Source organism: Lutra lutra, chromosome 8 (assembly GCF_902655055.1).
Source record: "Lutra lutra chromosome 8, mLutLut1.2, whole genome shotgun sequence".
NCBI classification, from domain to species: Eukaryota; Metazoa; Chordata; class Mammalia; order Carnivora; family Mustelidae; genus Lutra; species Lutra lutra.
In genome coordinates, this window is record NC_062285.1 from 90,224,471 (window position 1) to 90,247,289 (window position 22,819).

Consider the following 22,819-nt stretch of genomic DNA (forward strand, 5'->3'; position numbering starts at 1 on the left):
AGAGAAAGTGTGAGTTTTACTCATACATTATCAAGCAGATTCCCCACTTGGAGCTGAAAAACAATAGGCTACTTATCCTTTTCCCCACTGTTAATCCGGTCTGGCCCTGTGGCAACAGTACCAGTGATTTTTGCAGCCTTTCCCAAGTTGTAAATACTATAGTTCCTCTTGATCACTGAGTGAGGGCAGCAAGTGGGAAGGCATGGGCAGTCCTAGGCAAGAAGATTACAAACATTCATTACTTGAATCTGTATGTTTTTTCCCAATAATAAATATTTCATAAATTATTATTAACATTTGGTCAATTACCAGAACTGTAAAACTGTTATTTTTGTCAGATTGTCCTCTGCACTTAGTTTTACTGAGATATTTTCATAATCTGTGCAGTGTATAACATTATATTATAATTTGAAAGACTCTATAGGGAAGCCCATGTGGTTCACTTAGATAAGTATCTGACCGTTGATTTTGGCTCAGGTCAAATCTCTGGGTCATGAGATCAAACTGGGCTCTGGGCTGAGTATGGAACCTGTTTGAGATTTTCTCTCCCTCTGCTCCCCCTCCTGCTCTCTCTCTCGCTCTCTCTAAAATAATAATGATAATGATGTAAGAAGGAAGTAACTTTATTTGTTGCTACAAAATTCAAATGAGTTTAAGAGCTTTTATTTGACTTCAAATAAAATCTGTTTTCTCATAGTATATGTTGAACTTCTTCATTCATTCTTCATGGATTAGAGTCTCTGAGAGAAGCAGTAATTCATGGGTGTTGCCTAAAGGCTTAACTTTCTTTTCCAAACTGTAAGTTTCTTGAAAACTCCTATATTTTACCTCTTAGAAGAATTACTCATAGAAAGAAAAAAAATATGTGAATAATATATAAACAGTGATTTAAGTGCTTCTATAGAAAAATTATATGAAAATATTCAGATTTAGATATATAACCATTTAGTAAATGAAATGCTTCTTCATTAAAATATTAAATTATATTTTACCAAGATTAATTAATATTATTTTTATATTTCAGATTGTCAGTAACTTCAGAGAGGGACAACAATTGTACATTTTTACATGTTCGCACAAACAAATTTACTCTTGCATCCTGCTTAGAAAGAAAAACATATATTTGTAAGTACCAGGCACTTCAGCTTATCTAAATTTGGTATATTGCTTTCTTATCATCTGTAAAGAACATATTTCTCTTTTCTTCAAGCCATACAATTATTTACTCAGTTTTTTTTAAGATATTATTTTTGAGAGAAATTTTAGGTTCACAACAAAATAAAGAGGAAGGTACTGAGATTTCCTTTATTGCTCCTGTCTGCACATGTAATGGCCTCCCCTGTTATTAGCAACATTCACTGGAAGGGTCCATTTGTTACCAAGGATGAATCTGCAATAATGTATCATAATCACCCAAAGTCCAAACTGTACCTGAGATTTCACCCATGGTGTGTAGAACTATTTTTCAACCTTTAGTTATGTTAATGTAGAAATGTATATACTCAGGAACATATTATGCATTTCTTAAGCTTTTATGTGTAGTAAAATAAATTATATCTAAATCATGACATCAAGCATTATTATTTTAAGTCCTCAATAAAGTGAACAATTCCCCTCATATTTCCAAATTAATTGATTTGTCCTAGCCCTTGGAGGGGGCTGCTGCAAAATGAGGGTTGAACAACTCAGGGTGGCAAGGTTTTCGGTGTTGAGAAAGGAGACAGAAACCAGGAGGAGTTTGATGAAAAGTAAGGGAAAGCCTTCTGAGAGGAGCTGAAAGGAAATTATAAGAATACCTTAGGATAAAAGGAGAGTACCAGAAGGAGGGAATCACTGGGAAGCCACCTCTACTCTCTGGAGATGGGATTTAGATGTCACTGAAGACAATGTGGCCACACATGGCTTCATTGCAGACATGCTCACTGCATTGGCCTGGGACAGAGCAATTCCATAGTCTACACCTGAACTTGACAAGCATGGATCTCAGGCTGCTATTGGCAGGAAGGAAGAATTCCCTATGACAGTGTAAGCAGGTAGAGGCTGGAGGATGGGAAACTTTGACTGGGACTGGCCACAAAAACCTGCTGGAGGCTGAATACACAGGACTTCCTGCATGCACAGTTTGCAACAAAGCCATAGGGGCCAAACACCCTGAAACCACCATGAAACCAGAAGAAGAGCCCTTTCTGCTCCAGTGTCTCTCCATTGCCTTTTACCAATAAAACTCACCCATGTGAAATGACAAGGGAGAGAGGTGGATAGGATCTAGCTCCACTGTCTGAGAACAGGGGAGTGAGGATTGATTTGGAGCTGAGAGCACCAAACTGTTATCATGCAACAACATGATATCATGAGTTATTATGCAACAACCACAGGGTTGCTCTATAAGAGCCATGAGGATCTGCCTCAACTTCCCAGAGAATGGAACCAAAGTGGACCTTCAGGATCTATTTTAGTGCAGCACTGTCAAAGATTAGGTTCATTCTTGGGTAGAGCTTGTTTTTTCATTGAATAATAACGAGTGCCCTTGCTATTTTTTCTTGTCTCTTGTTTTCCTGGTTTTCAGATATTTTGGGAGAGATTTTGTTTATTAAATTCCCTCTGTCCTCACTTCTGTCACTCTTTATTACCAAGTTTAGAAATATATTTTGATGTGAGAAATAAAATGTTAAATATTGAAGAAAATAAGTATTTAAAGTGTACAGATATTTGTGTGGGTCAAACAGTTAGTTTTATCAGATTTCAGGACAGACTTTAGTAATTTGATAAAGATTAAGATATTTTTCTAGCCTAATTCAGTTACCAGAGGGAGAGAGATTAAACTTGATTATTAATTGCAAAGTAAATTCATATTTCATATACATTTATCTCTTTGAACATAGACATATTCTTTATATTCTTTACATTTATTTCCCATGTTAACACAGAAGATAGATGCATATTCAGAATTAACTTCATATAATATGTAAATGGTAGTTGTAACTAATTGCTAAGACTGTGTTACAAACAACCCAATCTTGCAATGACATTTAAAAAAAGCATTTGTTTCTCACTCAGCATTTGTGGTTTGGCTGTGTTTCAGTTGATGGAGGTTTGGGTTGTATGGACTTGGCTGTAAACCACAGATGCAGCTCAGATCTTTTTTAATATATTTTATTCTTAGAACAATAGGCTATCTGGTATATGACCTATGAAGAGATTTGCTGCTCTCCTCGGGGCCAGCAGATATATGCTTCTTAATGCTTTCCCTCTGAACTCATAAGGTGTCACTTTCCCACCCACCATATATTGTGAAAACAAGTGACATAGCCAAACCTCTCAATAATAGTCTGCAAAGTTTACTGTTTTCAAAGAAGTCAGTTGGAGGAAGTATAGGTTCACTGAACAATAACCTAATCTACCATAATAGCTACAGGAATATTTTTCTCATTATATTTCATGAGATAGATATCTTTGTACAAAATAAATATGGTGAAATAGAAAAAAAAAGTACTTTCCTAAATTCCCATCTAGATTTTTGTTTCCTCTGTGCCAAAAACTGTTATAAAATAGTTTTGTCTAGCGGTTAACATCATCATTCAGATGTTCACCAGGGTCCTTGATGAACTTACAGTGGGAATAGCAGTATGGTATAAAGTTAAGGACATTGAAAGCCAGGTCACTTCAAGTAAATTCTGAACGCACACTATTAATCTGGTGATTCCAGTTACATAATTGCTCTGGCTCCTATAAAATACAATGCAAATAGTATCTTACTCATAGAGTTACTTGAAGATTATCTGAAAAGCACCTCTTGGCACATAAATGTTCTCTAAATCTCAGTCATTTTTACTTAAAAACTTCATGCTTCAGTTCCATCACTTGTGACATGATAACTGTATATGTAGGTCCTCATGGGGCTGATCTGAGAGATAAATAATATATAATATATGCCTAAAGATCCTTAAAATAAAGCCTAACCACATTTAGTTCTTGCTGTGTGATCTCTTCATATTTTGTGTTTCCAAATATTAAATAAAGACTGATTTCCAAGAAAACCCAAGCTCTAAAACTATCTTCTTCCTTTCACCCATCCAAATCTCTTTTTTACAATATTTTTAGCTGGGCATCAGAAATATAATCTGATTTAACCGCTTTGATCATATTTGGATTTTAAAACAGGTCTTTAAGAAATTCAGTACACATCATCTATGGACACTAAACAAGAGTAATTTTTTTCTTGAATGCGTTTCCACTTTTTTAAAGATTTTATTTATTTAGGGGTGCCTGGGTGACTCAGTCGTTGAGAATCTGCCTTTGGCTGGGGTCATGATCCCAGGATCCTGAGATGGAGTCCCACATCAGGCTTCCTGGCCGGAAGCCTGCTTCTCCCTCTCCCCCTGCTGTGTTCCCTTGCTATGTCTCTCTCTGTCGAATAAATAAATAAAATCTTTAAAAAATATTTTATTTATTTATTTGAGAGAGAAAGAGCATGAGCAGGGGGGAAGGGCAGAGGTAGAGGGAGAAGCAGGAAGCAGATTCGCTGCTGAACAAGGGAACCCTATGAGGGGCAGGATCCAAGGATCCTGAGATCCTGATTGAGCAGACGACAGACAGATAACCGACTGAGCAATCCAGGTGCCCCTGCATTTCTATTTTTTGAAATCATGCTGCATATACTGTTTTCTCTCTTATTGGTCAAGAATCCCAGGCTCCTCACCCAATATGTTATTTTAGACATATGTAAATGCTGTCTCTTTTGGAATTAAAGAAATTTGAAAGGAATTGTCCAGGTGTAATAAGATTCCTGTTCAGTTCCTAGACTGGGGAACCTACAGGGAAGAGACACTGAAATGCCCTTTTCCTTCCAATGTTGGAGCATCCCATCTCTTACCATTGTATCTCTTACCATTGAGAATGGAGAAATGTTAAAGAGAAGGTGCTTAATATCTTCTGATGTGGAACACTTCCCAAATTTATTTAAATGTATTTTTTACAAATCCAAACATATGCACAAAAAGGTGCCTAATCTTACATGTACTATGGGGATTATTTGGTAAAGTGAGCATGTGTTAAGGGATGCATCTTATGTATAAAGGAATATTATCAGCCATCAGAAAGAATGAATACCTATAATTAGCATCAACATGGATGGAACTGGAGGGGATTATGCTGAGTAAGATAAGTCAAGCAGGGAAGACCATTATTACATGGTTTCACTCATAGGTGGAATGTAAGGAATAAAGCAAAGGACCTCAGAGAAAGGGAGGGAAAACTGAATGGGAAGAAATCAGAGAAGGAGAAAAACCATAACAAATTCTGGATTCCTGGAAACAAACAGAGGGTTACAGAAGGGAGGGGGTGAGGGGATGGGATAACTGAGTGATGGATATTAAAGAGGGCACATGTGGTGATGAGCACTGGGTATTACACCCAACTAATGAATCGTTGAACACTACACCAAAAACTAATGATGTATTATATGTTGGTTAATTGAACATAATAATAAAAAAAGGATACAGCAAAATCAGAGGAAAAAAGTATATATTATATGTATATTAGAGGGCTGCTACAAGAGTGAATTCAGAATAGAAAAGGTCATGGGGAAGTCAGGGTTATAAAGATAAAAATGGTAGTTTTCTCTCTGTCTAAATCTGACCTATACATTAGGTATTGAACATAAAGAACTTGTTATTTGTGATCCAGAGTTAAACACCATGCATTTCAATACTAAATTCAGAGGAAGATGGTGCCCTTTTAAAATTGACTGCTGGAGCAGAGCAGAAAGTGTATTTATTCTCTGTAGGCCACCAGTTCCAGAGAATGTAGGAAGGACTGATCTGTGTCTGCCTAATCTTGGGTATCAGATTTATTAGTCTGAAACTTTTGTTTTCTGGCAATTAATGAGATAAAGTTGGGGATAAAGCCATAAAAAGTGTTGCTCTGCCCTACATTTCTTGACACTTTCCCTTAATTACAACCACTGTTTGTTTGTGGCTTCTCCTTGGGCAACAGGTAGAAATTTAGCTTGTGTACTACAAATGCTCTAGTTAGGTAAGAGTAATGCAGTCTGGGAGGGGAGTAAAAATAATTTTTAAAGGGAAAACAACGTGATAACATCAAAGTTATGACACATGTGTAATTAAAATCTTAGAAGGAGAAGGAAATGTTTGACAGAAAATTATTAAAGAAATAATGGCTGAAACTATTTCAAATTTATTGAAAAATGCCAAGTTAAATTCAGGAAGACCAACCAAACCCAAATAAGATAAGTATAAATGTATCTTAAAGTTTATATCAATAAGTATAAACTAAATCACTAGTGGGTACATTGTAGTCATATTTCTGAATACTAAAGAAAATCTTGAGACCAATGAGAGAATAACAACACTTTGTATGTCCAAAAACTCGTTAGAAATAATGAAATTTACAAGATAATAGAATGTTAATCACAACAAAAAATATGCCAAGTCAGAACTTGATATCATTAATAGTCTTCCAGAATGAAGGTAGATTAAGACATGTTCAAATAGCTACTTAGAACGTCCATCATCAACAGTCTTTGCAGAGCAAGAGGTGCTATGGGAAGGGGATTCTCTAGACTTAAGACTAACAGTACCAGATGAAAAACTGGGTATTTGAGAAGGTGAGAAGGGCATGAAAAGTTATAAATATCTGGGTAAATATGAAAGGCAATCTTCTATTAATTTCTTTGCAGTGTGCATGACTATTAAAAGCCAAGTTTGCAACAGTATATTCTGATGTTTATAATGTATGTAAGATATAATACCTATGACAACTATACCATAATGGGTAAGGGAGGTGATCAATAACTTGTTTGGTACAAGATTTCTTAAATTTTACAAAATTAATTCTAACTAGACTAAGAATACTTAAAAGTGTGTACTGTAATCTTTAGAACAACTACTAAAAATATAATGTAAACAGAAGTAGCATAAAAGCCAAATATTAATCGAAATAGAATTCTAGTAAATATTCAGATAGTCCCAAAGAAGGCAGGCACAGAGGGCACAAAGACAAAATAAATTATGTATGTAATATAAAAGACTAAAAATAATTAAGAAAATAGTTTTTCTACCCCAAATTCTTACTCTGTTTGTTCTTCACCATAAGTATGTGTTATACGGACTAAATTAGTATACCTTTGGCACATTCAGTTTAGGTTGCCTTTCCTTGAAATGGATGCAGTCTTTTCCAGACTAGGAAAAAAAATGGGTTTTAAAAAATCTTATGTTTCTTATTTTTATAACTCCAAATATATATTAGCATATAAAAAATAAAAACACTAGTCATCCATCCACATAATCATCACCATTATCTTCCTCATAATAAGAAAAAGTTTTCCACCAATACAGTTTATAAGGTAAAATTATTTCCCAGAGCTCAAGGATCACTGATGCCAAAGACAAGCTTCTATAGATATTTTGAACCCGAGACACATAGGATTAGGTAGCTATGATCTAAAATTGAAAAGTATGCAAAAAAGAGAGAGAGAGAGAGAAGAAAAGAAAAAAAGGAGAAAAAGACATTAAATTTAATATTCTTGAATATTGATTTTAAAGTACAAATATTTAGAGTGAATAAAAATACAAGGGATAAAAATGGACACACGAAAAAATAAGTTAGTGTGTTAAGGATAGGGTATGGGGAAAACCCAGAGAAATTTGAAAAGGCCAAAAAAAGAACTTCTAGAAATTAAAACAAAAACATTTAGATGAATAATCAATGGAGCAATTAAAGAACAGATTAGAAAAGATTAGGGAGAAAGTAAGTGAACTGAAATAATTGAAGACAAGTGAAAAGGAGGGAGAAACTATAAAAGCTACTCAGGCATGAAGGATAACCTTTCCAAAGTGAATCAGAATGATAGGGAAATGCAGATAAGTCATGTTAGAAAAGAGCATATGTGATTGTAGTCAGGATTGGTAGCCCACTGGATCCTCCCATTCAAGAAGCAGAGTTAGTCACTATCAGAATAGATACTTTTTTTTTTAAGCTCTTTTCTTTTTTAAATTTTATTTTTTACAAACATATAATATATTTTTATCCCCAGTGGTACAGGTCTGTGAATCGCCAGGTTTACACACTTCACAGCACTCACCATAGCACATACCCTCCCCAATGTCCATAACCCCACCCCTCCTCTCCCAACCCCCATCCCCCCATCAACCCTCAGTTTGTTTTGTGAGATTAAGAGTCACTTATGGTTTGTCTCCCTCCCAATCCCATCTTGTTTCATTTACTCTTCTCCTACCCCCTCGACCCCCCATGTTGCATCTCCTCTCCCTCATATCAGGGAGATCATATGATAGTTGTCTTTCTCCGATTGACTTATTTCGCTAAGCATGATACCCTCTAGTTCCATCCACGTCGTCACAAATGGCAAGATTTCATTTATTTTGATGGCTGCATAGTATTCCATTGTGTATATATACCACATCTTCTTTATCCATTCGTCTGTTGATGGACATCTAGGTTCTTTCCATAGTTTGGCTATTGTAGACATTGCTGCTATAAACATTCGGGTGCATGTGCCCTTTCGGATCACTACGTTTGTATCTTTAGGGTAAATACCCAGCAGTGCAATTGCTGGGTCATAGGGTAGTTCTATTTTCAACATTTTGAGGAACCTCCATGCTGTTTTCCAGAGTGGTTGCACCAGCTTGCATTCCCACCAACAGTGTAGGAGGGTTCCCCTTTCTCCGCATCCTCACCAGCATCTGTCATTTCCTGACTTGTTCATTTTAGCCATTCTGACTGGTGTGAGGTGATATCTCATTGTGGTTTTGATTTGTATTTCCCTGATGCCGAGTGAGCACTTTTTCATGTGTCTGTTGGCCATCTGGATGTCTTCTTTGCAGAAATGTCTGTTCATGTCCTCTGCCCATTTCTTGATTGGATTATTTGTTCTTTGGGTGTTGAGTTTGCTAAGTTCTTTATAGATTTTGGACACTAGCCCTTTATCTGACACGTCATTTGCCAATATCTTCTCCCATTCTGTCAGTTGTCTTTTGGTTTTGTTAACTGTTTCCTTTGCTGTGCAAAAGCTTTTGATCTTGATAAAATCTTGATCTTTTGATCTTTGATAAAAAGTTCATTTTTGCCCTTGCTTCCCTTGCTTTTGGTGATGTTCCTAGGAAGATGTTGCTGCAGCTGAAGTCAAAGAGGTTGCTGCCTGTGTTCTCCTCAAGGATTTTGATGGATTCCTTTCTCACATTGAGGTCCTTCATCCATTTTGAGTCTATTTTCATGTGTGGTGTAAGGAAATGATCCAATTTCATTTTTCTGCATGTGGCTGTCCAATTTTCCCAACACCATTTGTTGAAGAGACTGTCTTTACTCCATTGGACATTCTTTCCTGCTTTGTCGAAGATGAGTTGACCATAGAGTTGAGGGACTATTTCTGGGCTCTCTCTTCTGTTCCATTGATCTATGTGTCTGTTTTTGTGCCAGTACCATGCTGTCTTGATGATGACAGCTTTGTAATAGAGCTTGAAGTACGGAATTGTGATGCCACCAACTTTGGCTTTCTTTTTCAATATTCCTTTGGCTATTCGAGGTCTTTTCTGGTTCCATATAAATTTTAGGATTATTTGTTCCATTTCTTTGAAAAAAATGGATGGTACTTTGAAAGGAATTGCATTAAACGTGTAGATTGCTTTAGGTAGCATAGACATTTTCACAATATTTATTCTTCCAATCCAGGAGCATGGAACATTTTTCCAATTCTTTGTGTCTTCCTCAATTTCTTTCATGAGTACTTTATAGTCTTCTGTGTATAGATTCTTAGCCTCTTTGGTTAGGTTTATTCCTAGGTATCTTATAGTTTGTGGTGCAATTGTAAATGGGATAGACTCCTTAATTTCTCTTTCTTCTGTCTTGTTGTTGGTGTAGAGAAATGCAACTGATTTCTGTGCATTGATTTTATATCCTGACACTTTACTGAACTCCTGTACAAGTTCTAGCAGTTTTGGAGTGGAGTCTTTTGGGTTTTCCACATATAGTATCATATCATCTGCAAAGAGTGATAGTTTGACTTCTTCTTTGCTGATTTGGATGCCTTTAATTTCCTTTTGTTGTCTGATTGCTGAGGCTAGGACTTCTAGTACTATGTTGAATAGCAGCGGTGATAACGGACATCCCTGCCATGTTCCTGACCTTAGCTGAAAAGCTTTCAGTTTTTCTCCATTGAGAATGATATTTGCGGTGGGTTTTTCATAGATGGCTTTGATAATATTGAGGTATGTGCTGTCTATCCCTACACTTTGAAGAGTTTTGATCAGGAAGGGATGCTGGTGTAAGGTGGTATCTCAATGTGGTTTTAATTTGAATCTCCCTGATGGCTAATGATGATGAACATTTTTTCATGTTTCTGATAGCCATTTGTATGTCTTTATTGGAGAAGTGTCTGTTCATACCTTCTGCCCATTTTTTGATATGGTTTTTTATTGAAATAATGAAGTTAGTTTTTTGTTTTTTTTTTTTTGTTTGTTTTTTTTTTGGTCTTTCTAGCATGCCTTTTTTCCATATTTTTACTGGAGAGAAAATAAAACATTGTGGGACTTTTGTCAGTACCCTTTGGTGTCTGTGGTTTGCTCAACAGTCTGGGATATGGGATGGAAAGAGAAATCCAGGGCGCTCACCACTCTGTCATTCCTTGGGGTTGGAGTGCCCAGTTCTGTCAGTTTTCTCATCTCCTGTTTGAAACTGCTGTTGTTTTTTTATAAAATGTCCAGGGGTTTTAGTTGTATTTGGTAGAGGGAATAGGGAACAGGGAACAGTGTTTTCTATTTTGCAGGAATTCTGATATGTAGTGGTTTTAATTTGTATCTTCCTAAGATTAATAGTGTTAAGCATTTTTCCCTGTACTCATTTGTCATCAATGTGTGCTTTTTGATGTTAGTATCTTTCAATATTTTGGCTATATTTTTACTTTCTGTCACTGTATTTTGAAAATTCTTTATTATTATTTTTTTACAATGATTTATAAGTATTTCCTCTCAAGTCTATGACTTGCTTTTCTCTTCTCTTCAAAGAGCAGACATTACCTTAAGGAACTATGCTTTATCAATTTGTTCTTTCATGGATTATGTTTTGTTGTTCTTTGTAAGAAATCTCTTCTCAACTTTAGGTCAGATGTTTTTTAATACATCTTATTGAAATTTTATCATTTATAGTTATTGATGATCAGTTTTTAGCATTTTTGTATATAGTATAAAGTTTATATTATTAATTTCATTTGATGCTCCATTGTTTCCACACCATTTGTTTTAAGACTCTATTTTCTCCACTGAATGACTGCATCATTGTTGAAATCTGCATTCCATATATGTTTGGGTATAAACTGCATTTTTTCCTCAGTTTCCTTAATCTTGTATATATTTTTATGTCAATCCATACTTTAAAAATTGTTCTTTTGTAAACAGGGGGTTTATATTAGTTATTCTTCAGAATTCTCCTATCTATTCTAGATCATTACATGGATGTTTCCTTTCTATTTCTATTAGACTAAATTTTTTAAAAATTAAGAATGAAAATTAGTTTTATCAGTTGCCTTCTGCATCAGAGAAATCACATCATTTGGCCTTCTTTACTCTGCTAATGTGACAGATTAAGTTTATGGAATTTCACATATAAATCCAAAGTGGTATTTCTTCAATAAATCTACTTACATCATAGTCCATTATTTTTATATACTGTCAGAATCAGTTTAGATTGCCATGGACATGTAATTTCCCTTTTCCTTAGTATTCCAAGAAAACATACACAACACATATTTTATTAGACGCCCCCCCCTTTTTTTCCCTGTAAGGGTTTCTGTTTGGATTATAATTGACATTTCATTTTTCTTTACTTATAAGCACCTAGATATTCTATAACTGAGAATGAAAAGCTTTCTGGATTATAGATTAAAATATATTAGAAGTTAAGACACTTCTGATATTTTTATTTCCTTTTGTTTTGGTTTTCACAAGTTGTATTTGATAGGATGTTTTCAATTTTATGTCTATTTTAAACATACTTGCATATTTTCATAGTGTTCTCTTATGGTAATTTTATTGTGGTATAATGTACATACAGATGGTTGCCAACACCTGGCTGAATTTTCAAGTGTCACCATCATATGAATAAGAAAATGTGTAAGCCTGATTATTCACAGACCTGTATCCCTGGGGCAAATAATATATTATATATTAATAAAAAAAGGAAAGAAAGGAAGAAAGGGAGAAAGAAAGAAAGAAAGTTAATTTCCAAAGGAAATCACTGTAGATCTCATTAATTCAGGTATAACCTACCTTAGGGCTTTAATTAAAAATAATATTTATTCCAAAACAAAACAAAACAAACAACAACAAAAAGAAAATAAATATTACCAGCACGGCAAAATACCCCTTTCATTTTCATATTTTCACCTCCATTTACAAACATTTACATAAATAGAATCATACAGCATGCATATTTTATTTTTGGCATTTTCAGGGGAAGCTAAACTTGTGCATTTCATCCATATAGTTTCATGAAGTTCTAAATCATCCAGACTCCTTGCTATTTCATTGTCTGATTCTACTACAGTGCATTCATCCATGCTATTGCTAATACTCTTGGATATTTGGGTATTGATCCACTAGGGGCTGCCATGAGTTATTCTATTATACGTACTTCACAATTTTCAGCTTAGTATATGTTTATCATTTCTTTCTTCTCTAACTTTAATAGGCTCTTCTCTGTACAGCATCTTGAGAGGGAAGCTACTCAGATCATGCATCTTATAACACTCTTCCTTTTGGATATAAGTGACAAAACTATGAATTGTTTCCAAACACTACTTTGGTTTCATTTTAAAAGTTTTGATATATTCTCAGTTTAGTATCATCCAGTACAAGGTATTTTCATAGATCTCATCTTTGGACTATAAATTTTTCAGAGTCTATCACTTTTCTACATGTTTGGAAATTTTCCACATTTCTTTCAATTGTCACTTCTAATTTATTCCTTTGTCTTCAGAGAATATACTTTGAAAATTTCCATCCTTTCAATGTTTGATCCCTATTTATGACCTAGAAGAATAATTTCTATGTATATCAATTTTGTCAAGCTGGTTCCTAGTGTTTCGACAGTCTTCCACGGGGCTTCTGATTTTGTGAGTAGCTGGTCTCTCACTTACTGATGGAAGAGCTTTTATATCTCCAACTGTAATTATTGAATTGTTTATCCTCCCAAATCTTTCAATTTCTATTTCATGTATTTAAGGGTTCCATTGTTAGCAAATAATATGTTTATAATTATTTTAATCTTCTTCTCATATTGACAGCCTTAATGCGTGAAATGTTTCTTTTAATTTCTAATTAAATTTCTTGTTCTAACAGCTACGTTGATATTAGAATAGCCATTTGTCCTCACTTATGGGGTTATTGTTTATATGATAGATCTTTTGCTGTTGTTTTTCTTTCATCCTTTGTGCCTTCGAATCTAAAGTGTGTGTGTTACAGAAAGCATAATGACGGACCTTAGTATTCTTTTCTTATTCAGGAAGACAATTTATATCTTTTGATTGGAATATTTACTGAATTAGCATGAATGTCATTATTGGGATAGTTGGATTTAGGTCTCCCATTTTGCTGTTCATATCATGTTTATGTCTTGTTTTCTTCTTCCACCTGATGTCTAACCCTTATCTGATATATACGTAGGAGTGACATCACTGAATAATATGGTATTTTTATTTGCAATTGCTTGAAAAAATGCTGTACTATTTTCCATTGTGGCAGCACCAATTTACATTTCCTCCAAAGGATTTTCTTTTCTTCAGATCCTCTCACCATTTCTCTTATATTTTTGGAAAAAACAATTGTAACAGGTGAGAGTTGATATTTTATTGTGTTTTTGATTTGCATTTTCCTGACGATTAGTGATTTTCTTTCTTGTACCTATTAGCCATTTCTATGTCTTCAGAAAAATGTTACTCAGGCCCTGTTCCCATTTTGAGAATCACATTCTTTTCTTTGTTTTTATTGCATTGGTTGAGATATTTATATATTTGGATGTAGGTTCCTTATCTGATATATGGTTTACAATATTTCTCCTGTTCTGTACATTGTTCTTCCAAATATTTTTTCAACTTTGTTTCCTTTCCTTTGCTGTGCAAACACTTTGTTAATTTTTCTGCTTTTTCTTTCTCATTCAAGACATGAATAAATTCTGTTATTCCTTCCTTGATTTCAAATATTTTTTTCTAGTGTATCTCATATTTTCTGGAGAGCCAATGAAGTGAATTTTCATTCAGGTGTATAATGATAAACTAAGAAATTCTCTGTGGTTTATTCATATAGTTTTATTTCTCTATTGATATTTCCTATTTGCTATATTCCTGCCATTACATATTCATTTAATTATCTGAACCATTTTCTTTATAATTTCCATATACTTATTTTTATAAGATTTTATTTATTTACTTCAGAGAGATTGAGAGACAGAGACAGGGAGCACAAGCATGAGAGGGGGAAGAAGGGCACAGAGAGAAATAGACTCCCTGTTCATCAGGGAGCCCAATGTGGGACTTGATCCCAGGACCCTGGGATCATGAATAGCCAAAGGCAGAAGTTTAACCAACTGAGCCACCCAGGTGCCCCATATAATTTCCATATGTTTATAAACAGTTCTCTAAAATGCTGTCTTAAATTAAAGTAGCACCTTATCACAATAGAAGTTTATATTGACCTATGCTTTCCTGTAGTATAGTAGACATTTGTCAGTGACTTTTCATGTTTTTTTTTAAATAGATATTTTTGGTAATATAGTTTAAATAATATGTAATCTGTTTCATATTCTTAGATTTATATATTTTGTAAGTTGCATACACTTTACTGTAGGATCTTCTTCCCTATAATCTGCCTGCTGATAGTTTTGTTCAGTGTTTCCAAATAATTATTCTTTATTTTTATTTTTTAGCTTACATTCCTAAGGATTGCTCTTGTGAGTTTGTAGCTTAAATGAAACCCCCAAGTTTTCTAAAAGCTATGTTCAAAAACTATAATCAGTAGGGTTTGTACCCTCTGCCATGTGGGGTATGTGTGTGTGTGTGTGTGTGTATGCATGTGAGAGGGGAGTGCTCACAACTTGAATATCATTTCTCAAGTCTCCTTCTCCTTAAAATTCTACTGGGTTCATCTTGGTCTCCTCTCCATGTGTGCATATTTTGTTCAACCATCCAAGAGTGTGTAGAGAGCTCATATCAACTCTTTCATTGTATTCTCACTAACAGTATCTTCCCATTGTATTTATGGGATCATGGTGCTTGACAGAAAAACCAAAATCTTGACTAGTAAACATATGGGTTTTCCTCATTCATTACCAAGCGAAATCATCACTCTGAGCTGATAAGTCACTGGGCTCTTTCAGTCCTTTCCCCATGCTGATTGAGTCTCCCCTGTGGCACCAGCACCATTGTTTTCTGCAGCTTCTCCAAATTGTGGAACTACAAGCTTCTGGATTACTGAGCTACAGTGGGCAGGTAGGGAGGCATGGGAGCAGTGCTGAGCAGGAAGACTACAGATGTGCCTCTTCTTACGAGAATCTCCAGGAGTTTTTCAATAATAGATATTTCATAAAATATTATTAACCTTTGTTAAATTATCAGAATGCTGAAATTGTTGTCTTTGTAAGATTTCCTCTTCATTTGCTCCTACTAAGATATTTTCATAACATGTTCAGTATATAACACCATATTAAAATGTGAAAGATTCTATAAAGTAAGAAAAAAATAACTGTGGTTGTTATTACAAATTCAAATAAGAGCTTTTATTTGACTTCTAAAAAACATTGTTTCTCATAGTGTTTGTTCGGTCTCCTCATTCGTTCTTCAAGCAGAGTTTTCCAGAATATCAATATTAATTCATCACTGTGTCCAAAAGCCTCAGCCTTCTTTCCTAAAGTGTAAGTTTCTTGACAACTTTTGTATTTTATGCCTTAAGAGGACAAATCTTACAAAGAGTAAGTGCAGTATGTGAATAATCCTAAGAACATAAAAAAAACATAAACATAAAAACTGTTTCCGGGGGGAGGAGTCAAGATGGCGGAGAAGTAGCAGGCTGAGACTACTTCAGGTAGCGGAGATCAGCTAGATAGCTTATCTAAAGATTGCAAACACCTAAAAATCCAACGGGAGATCAAAGAGAAGAACAGCAATTCTAGAAGCAGAAAATCAACCACTTTCTGAAAAGTAGGACTGGCGGAGAAGTGAATCCAAAGCGACGGGAAGATAGACCGTGGGGGGAGGGGCGGGCTACCGGCAAACAGCGGAGCAAGGGAGCACAAAACCAGGATTTTTAAAAGTCTGTTCCACTGAGGGACATCGCTCCAGAGGCTTAACCGGGGTGAAGCCCATGCAGGGTCAGCATGGCCTCAGGTCCCGCAGGGGATCCACCCCAGAAGGATCGGGGGGTGTCTGAGGGTCGCAGAGCTCACAGGTATTAGAACAGTGAAGCTTGCTACAGAGACAGAGCCAAGGAGTGAGCTCACAGCTCGGGGTTACCTTGAACTGGTCGCAGGCTCAGTGAGCTTGGAGCGTGGCCGGAGGCCAGGCAGACGGGAGTAATTGGGCTCTGTTCTCTGAGGGCGCACTGAGGAGTGGGGCCCTGGGCTCTCGGCTCCTGCGGGCCGGAGACTGGGAGGCTGCCATCTTCATTCCCGTTCTCTGGAACTCTACGGAAAGCACTCAAGGAACAAAAGTTCCCGAAAGCAAACCTGAGCGGACTTCTCAGCCCAGCCACTGGTAAGGGCAGTGCAATTCTGCCTGGGGCAAAGGCACTTGAGAATCACTACAACAGGCCCCTCCCCCAGAAGAACAACAAGAAATCCAACCAGAACCAAGTTCACCTACCAAGGAGTGCAGTTTCAATACCAAGGAGAACAGCGGAATTCCAGAGGAGGAGAAAGCAAAGCACGGAACTCCTGGCTTTCTCCCCATGATTCTTTAGCCTTGCAGTTAATTTATTTTATTTTCTTTTTCAATTTTTTTTTCTCTTTCAATTTTTTTTCTCTTCTTCTGCATTTTTTTTGACTTTTACCCTTTTCCTTTTTAACGTTTTTTAACGTTTTTAGTTTATCTTATATATATATATTTTTTTTTCTTTTCTATATTTTTTCTTTATTTGTTTTCTTTTTTTAATTGTTTCTTTTCTTTCTTTCTTTTTTTTTTTCTTTCTGAACCTCTTTTTATCCCTTTTCTCCCCCTTCTGATTTCGTTAAAGCATATTTTCCTGGGGTTGTTGCCACCCTTTTAGTATTTTACTTGCTCCTTCATATACTCTTATCTGGACAAAATGACAAGGCGGAAAAATTCACCACAAAAAAAAGAACAAGAGGCAGTACCAAAGGCTAAGGACCTAATCAATACAGACATTGGTAATATGTCAGATAGAGAGTTCAGAATGATGATTCTCAAGGTTCTAGCCGGGCTCAAAAAAGGCATGGAAGATATTAGAGAAACCCTCTCCGGAGAGATAAAAGCCCTTTCTGGAGAAATAAAAGAACTAAAATCGAACCAAGTTGAAATAAAAAAAGCTATTAATGAGGTGCAATCAAAAAGGGAGACTCTCACTGCTAGATTAAATGAGGCAGAAGAGAGAATTAGCAATATAGAAGACCAAATGACAGGGAATAAAGAAGCTGAGCAAAAGAGGGACAAACAGCTCCTGGACCACGAGGGCAGAATTTGAGAGATAAGTGACACCATAAGACGAAACAACATTAGAATAATTGGGATTCCAGAAGAAGAGCAAACAGAGAGAGGAGCAGAAGGTATATTGGAGAGAATTATTGGAGAGAATTTCCCCAATATGGCAAAGGGAACAAGCATCAAATTCCAGGAGGTGCAGAGAACCCCCCTCAAAATCAATAAGAAAAGGTCCACACCCCATCACCTAATAGTAAAATTTACAAGTCTTAGTGACAAAGAGAAAATCCTGAAAGCAGCCCGGGAAAAGAAGTCTGTAACATACAATGGTAAAAATATTAGATTGGCAGCAGACTTATTCACAGAGACCTGGCAGGCCAGAAAGAGCTGGCATGATATATTCAGAGTACTAAACGAGAAAAACATGCCGCCAAGAATACTATATCCAGCTAGGCTATCATTGAAAATAGAAGGAGAGATTAAAAGCTTCCAGGACAAACAAAAACTGAAAGAATTTGCAAATACCAAACCAGCTCTACAGGAAATATTGAAAGGGGTCCTCTAAGCAAAGAGAGACCCTACAAATAGTAGATCAGAAAGAAACAGAGACAATATATAATAACAGTCACCTTACTGGCAATACAATGGCACTAAATTCATATCTCTCAATAGTTACCCTGAATGTTAATGGGCTAAATGCCCCAATCAAAAGACACAGGGTATCAGAATGGATAAAAAAACAAACCCACCTATATGTTGCCTATAAGAAACTCATTTTAAACCCGAAGACACCTCCAGGTTTAAAGTGAGGGGGTGGAAAAGAATTTACGATGCTAATGGACATCAGAAGAAAGCAGGAGTGGCAATCCTTATATCAGATCAATTAGATTTTAAGCCAAAGACTATAATAAGAGATGAGGGAGGACACTATATCATACTCAAAGGAACTATCCAACAAGAAGATCTAACAATTTTAAATATCTATGCCCCTAACGTGGGAGCAGCCAACTATAGAAACCAATTAATAACAAAATCAAAGAAACACATCGACAAGAATACAATAATAGTAGGGGATTTTAACACTCCCCTCACTGAAATGGACAGATCATCCAAGCAAAAGATCAACAAGGAAATCAAGGCCTTAAATGACACACTGGACCAGATGGACATCACAGATATATTCAGAGCATTTCATCCCAAAGTAACAGAATACACATTCTTCTCTAGTGCACATGCAACATTCTCCAGAATAGATCACATCCTCAGTCCTAAATCAGGTCTCAAATGGTATCAAAAGATTGGGATCATTCCCTGCATATTTTCAGACCACAATGCCCTGAAGCTAGAACACAATCACAAGAGGAAATTTGGAAAGAACCCAAATACATGGAGACTAAACAGCATCCTTCTAAAGAATGAATGGGTCAACCAGGAAATTAAAGAAGAATTGAAAAAATTCATGGAAACAAATGATAATGAAAACACAACAGTTCAAAATCTGTGGGACACAACAAAGGCAGTACTGAGAGGAAAATATATAGCGGTACAAGCCTTTCTCAAGAAACAAGAAAGGTCTCCGGTACACACCCTAACCCTACACCTAAAGGAGCTGGAGATAGATCAAGAAAGAAACCCTAAACCCAGCAGGAGAAGAGAAATCATGAAGATCAGAGCAGAAATCAATGAAATAGAAACCAAAAAAACAATAGAACAAATCAACGAAACTAGGAGCTGTTTCTTTGAAAGAATTAATAAGATTGATAAACCCCTGGCCAGACTGATCAAAAAGAAAAGAGAAAGGACACAAATAAATAAAATCATGAATGAAAGAGGAGAGATCACAACGAACACCAAAGAAATACAGACAATTATAAGAACATACTATGAGCAACTCTACGCCAACAAATTTGACAATCTGGAGGAAATGGATGCATTCCTAGAGACATATAAACTATCGCAACTGAACCAGGAAGAAATAGAAAGCCTGAACAGACCATAACCAGTAAGGAGATTGAAACAGTCATCAAAAATCTCCAAACAAACAAAAGCCCAGGGCCAGATGGCTTCCCGGGGGAATTCTACCAAACATTTAAAGAAGAACTAATTCCTATTCTCCTGAAACTGTTCCAAAAAATAGAAATGGAAGGAAAACTTCCAAACTCATTTTATGAGGCCAGCATCACCTTGATTGCAAAACCAGACAAGGATCCCATCAAAAAAGAGAAATACAGACCAATATCCTTGATGAACATAGATGCAAAAATTCTCACCAAAATACTAGCCAATAGGATTCAACTGTACCTTAAAAGGATTATTCACCACTACCAAGTGGGATTTATTCCAGGGCTGCAAGTTTGGTTCAACTTCCACAAATCAATCAATGTGCTGTTCAACATAGTACTAGAAGTCCTAGCCTCAGCAATCAGACAACAAAAGGAAATTAAAGGCATCCAAATCAGCAAAGAAGAAGTCAAACTATCACTCTTCACAGATGATATGATACTATATGTGGAAAACCCAAAAGACTCCACTCCAAAACTGCTAGAACTTGTACAGGAGTTCAGTAAAGTGTCAGGATATAAAATCAATGCACAGAAATCAGTTGCATTTCTCTACACCAACAACAAGACAGAAGAAAGAGAAATTAAGGAGTCTATCCCATTTACAATTGCACCCCAAACTATAAGATACCTAGGAATAAACCTAACCAAAGAGGCTAAGAATCTATACACAGAAGACTATAAAGTACTCATGAAAGAAATTGAGGAAGACACAAAGAATTGGAAAAATGTTCCATGCTCCTGGATTGGAAGAATAAATATTGTGAAAATGTCTATGCTACCTAAAGCAATCTACACATTTAATGCAATTCCTTTCAAAGTACCATCCATTTTTTTCAAAGAAATGGAACAAATAATCCTAAAATTTATATGGAACCAGAAAAGACCTCGAATAGCCAAAGGAATATTGAAAAAGAAAGCCAAAGTTGGTGGCATCACAATTCCGGACTTCAAGCTCTATTACAAAGCTGTCATCATCAAGACAGCATGGTACTGGCTCAAAAACAGACACCTAGATCAATGGAACAGAAGAGAGAGCCCAGAAATAGTCCCTCAACTCTATGGTCAACTCATCTTCGACAAAGCAGGAAAGAATGTCCAATGGAGTAAAGACAGTCTCTTCAACAAATGGTGTTGGGAAAATTGGACAGCCACATGCAGAAAAATGAAATTGGATCATTTCCTTACACCACACACGAAAATAGACTCAAAATGGATGAAGGACCTCAATGTGAGAAAGGAATCCATCAAAATCCTTGAGGAGAACACAGGCAGCAACCTCTTCGACCTCAGCTGCAGCAACATCTTCCTAGGAACATCGCCAAAGGCAAGGGAAGCAAGGGCAAAAATGAACTATTGGGATTTTATCAAGATCAAAAGCTTTTGCATAGCAAAGGAAACAGTTAACAAAACCAAAAGACAACTACAGAATGGGAGAAGATATTGGCAAATGACGTGTCAGATAAAGGGTAGTGTCCAAAATCTATAAAGAACTTAGCAAACTCAATACCCAAAGAACAAATAATCCAATCGAGAAATGGGCAGAAGACATGAACAGACATTTCTGCAAAGAAGACATCCAGATGGCCAACAGACATGAAAAAATGCTCCAAATCACTCGGCATCAGGGAAATACAAATCAAAACCACAACGAGATATCACCTCACACCAGTCAGAATGGCTAAAATCAACCAGTCAGGAAATGACAGATGCTGGCGAGGATGCGGAGAAAGGGGAACCCTCCTACACTGTTGGTGGGAATGCAAGCTGGTGCAACCACTCTGGAAAACAGCATGGAGGTTCCTCAAAATGTTGAAAATAGAACTACCCTATGACCCAGCAATTGCACTACTGGGTATTTACCCTAAAGATACAAACGTAGTGATCTGAAGGGTCACGTGTACCCGAATGTTTATAGCAGCAATGTCTACAATAGCCAAACTATGGAAAGAACCTAGATGTCCATCTACAGACGAATGGATAAAGAAGATGTGGTATATATACACAATGGAATACTATGCAGCCATCAAAAGAAATGAAATCTTGCCATTTGTGACGACGTGGATGGAACTAGAGGGTATCATGCTTAGCGAAATAAGTCAATCGGAGAAAGACAACTACCATATGATCTCCCTAATATGAGGGAGTGGAGATGCAACATGGGGGGCTAAGGGGGTAGGAGAAGAGTAAATGAAACAAGATGGGATTGGGAGGGAGACAAACCATAAGTGACTCTTAATCTCACAAAACAAACTGAGGGTTTCTTGGGGGAAGGGGGTTGGGGGGGTGGCGTTATGGACATTGGGGAGGGTATGTGCTATGGTGAGTGCTGTGAAGTGTGTAAACCTGGCGATTCACCACCTGTACCCCTGGGGATAAAAATATATGTTTATAAAATGAAAAACGAAAACAAACAAACAAACAAAAAAACTGTTTCCACAGAAGAATGAAATGGAAATATTCAGATTTAGATGTACAAATATTAGTTTAAATAAACTGTTTATTGTTCAAAACATTGTGTTTATATTTTTAAGAGTAATAAGATATAATTCTCTGTATTTCAGGTCGTCAGTTTTTTCAGCAATTGTCAAGAATTATCCATTTTTCAACTTTGACTCAAACATAAGATATTTTGAAAACTGCTTAGATCTAAAAATATATGTTTGTAAGCATTAGGCATTTTAGTTACCTAATTTTGGTATAACGCTATCTTACCACCTATAAAGAAGATATTTCTCATTTTTTCAAAAGGCATATAATTTTCCCAGATATTTTTCAGATACTATTTTTAGAACAATTTTAGTTCACAACATAATTAAGAAGAAGGTACAGAGGTATCCTCCATTGTCCCCGTACACACATGTGTGGCCTTGCCTGTTATCATCATCATTCACTAGATGGTTCATTTGTTACCAAGAAGGAACCTGCAGTTTGGATCATAATCATGCAAAGCCCAAAGTGAGGTTTCCCCCTTGGTGTCATAGAACTGTTTTTTTTTTCATCTTAATTTTAATTAATGTAAAAAATATACACTCAGGTACTTATTACAACATATTTCTTAAGTTTTTGTTATTAAATCATAAAT

General features: G+C 36.1%; 1 protein-coding gene across 1 annotated transcript in view; it reads left to right on the forward strand.

Moving 5' to 3' along the window:
* LOC125106962 (NKG2-C type II integral membrane protein-like) overlaps nt 1–22,607 on the forward strand; it is a 44,421-nt gene extending 21,814 nt beyond the window's left edge. The window contains exons 3-4 of the mRNA XM_047741524.1: nt 15,833–15,933; nt 22,299–22,607. Coding sequence (XP_047597480.1) covers nt 15,833–15,933; nt 22,299–22,410 — 213 coding nt within the window. The 3' untranslated portion in view covers nt 22,411–22,607. The remainder of the gene's footprint in view (nt 1–15,832; nt 15,934–22,298) is intronic.
* Nucleotides 22,608–22,819: the final 212 nt, after the last annotated feature.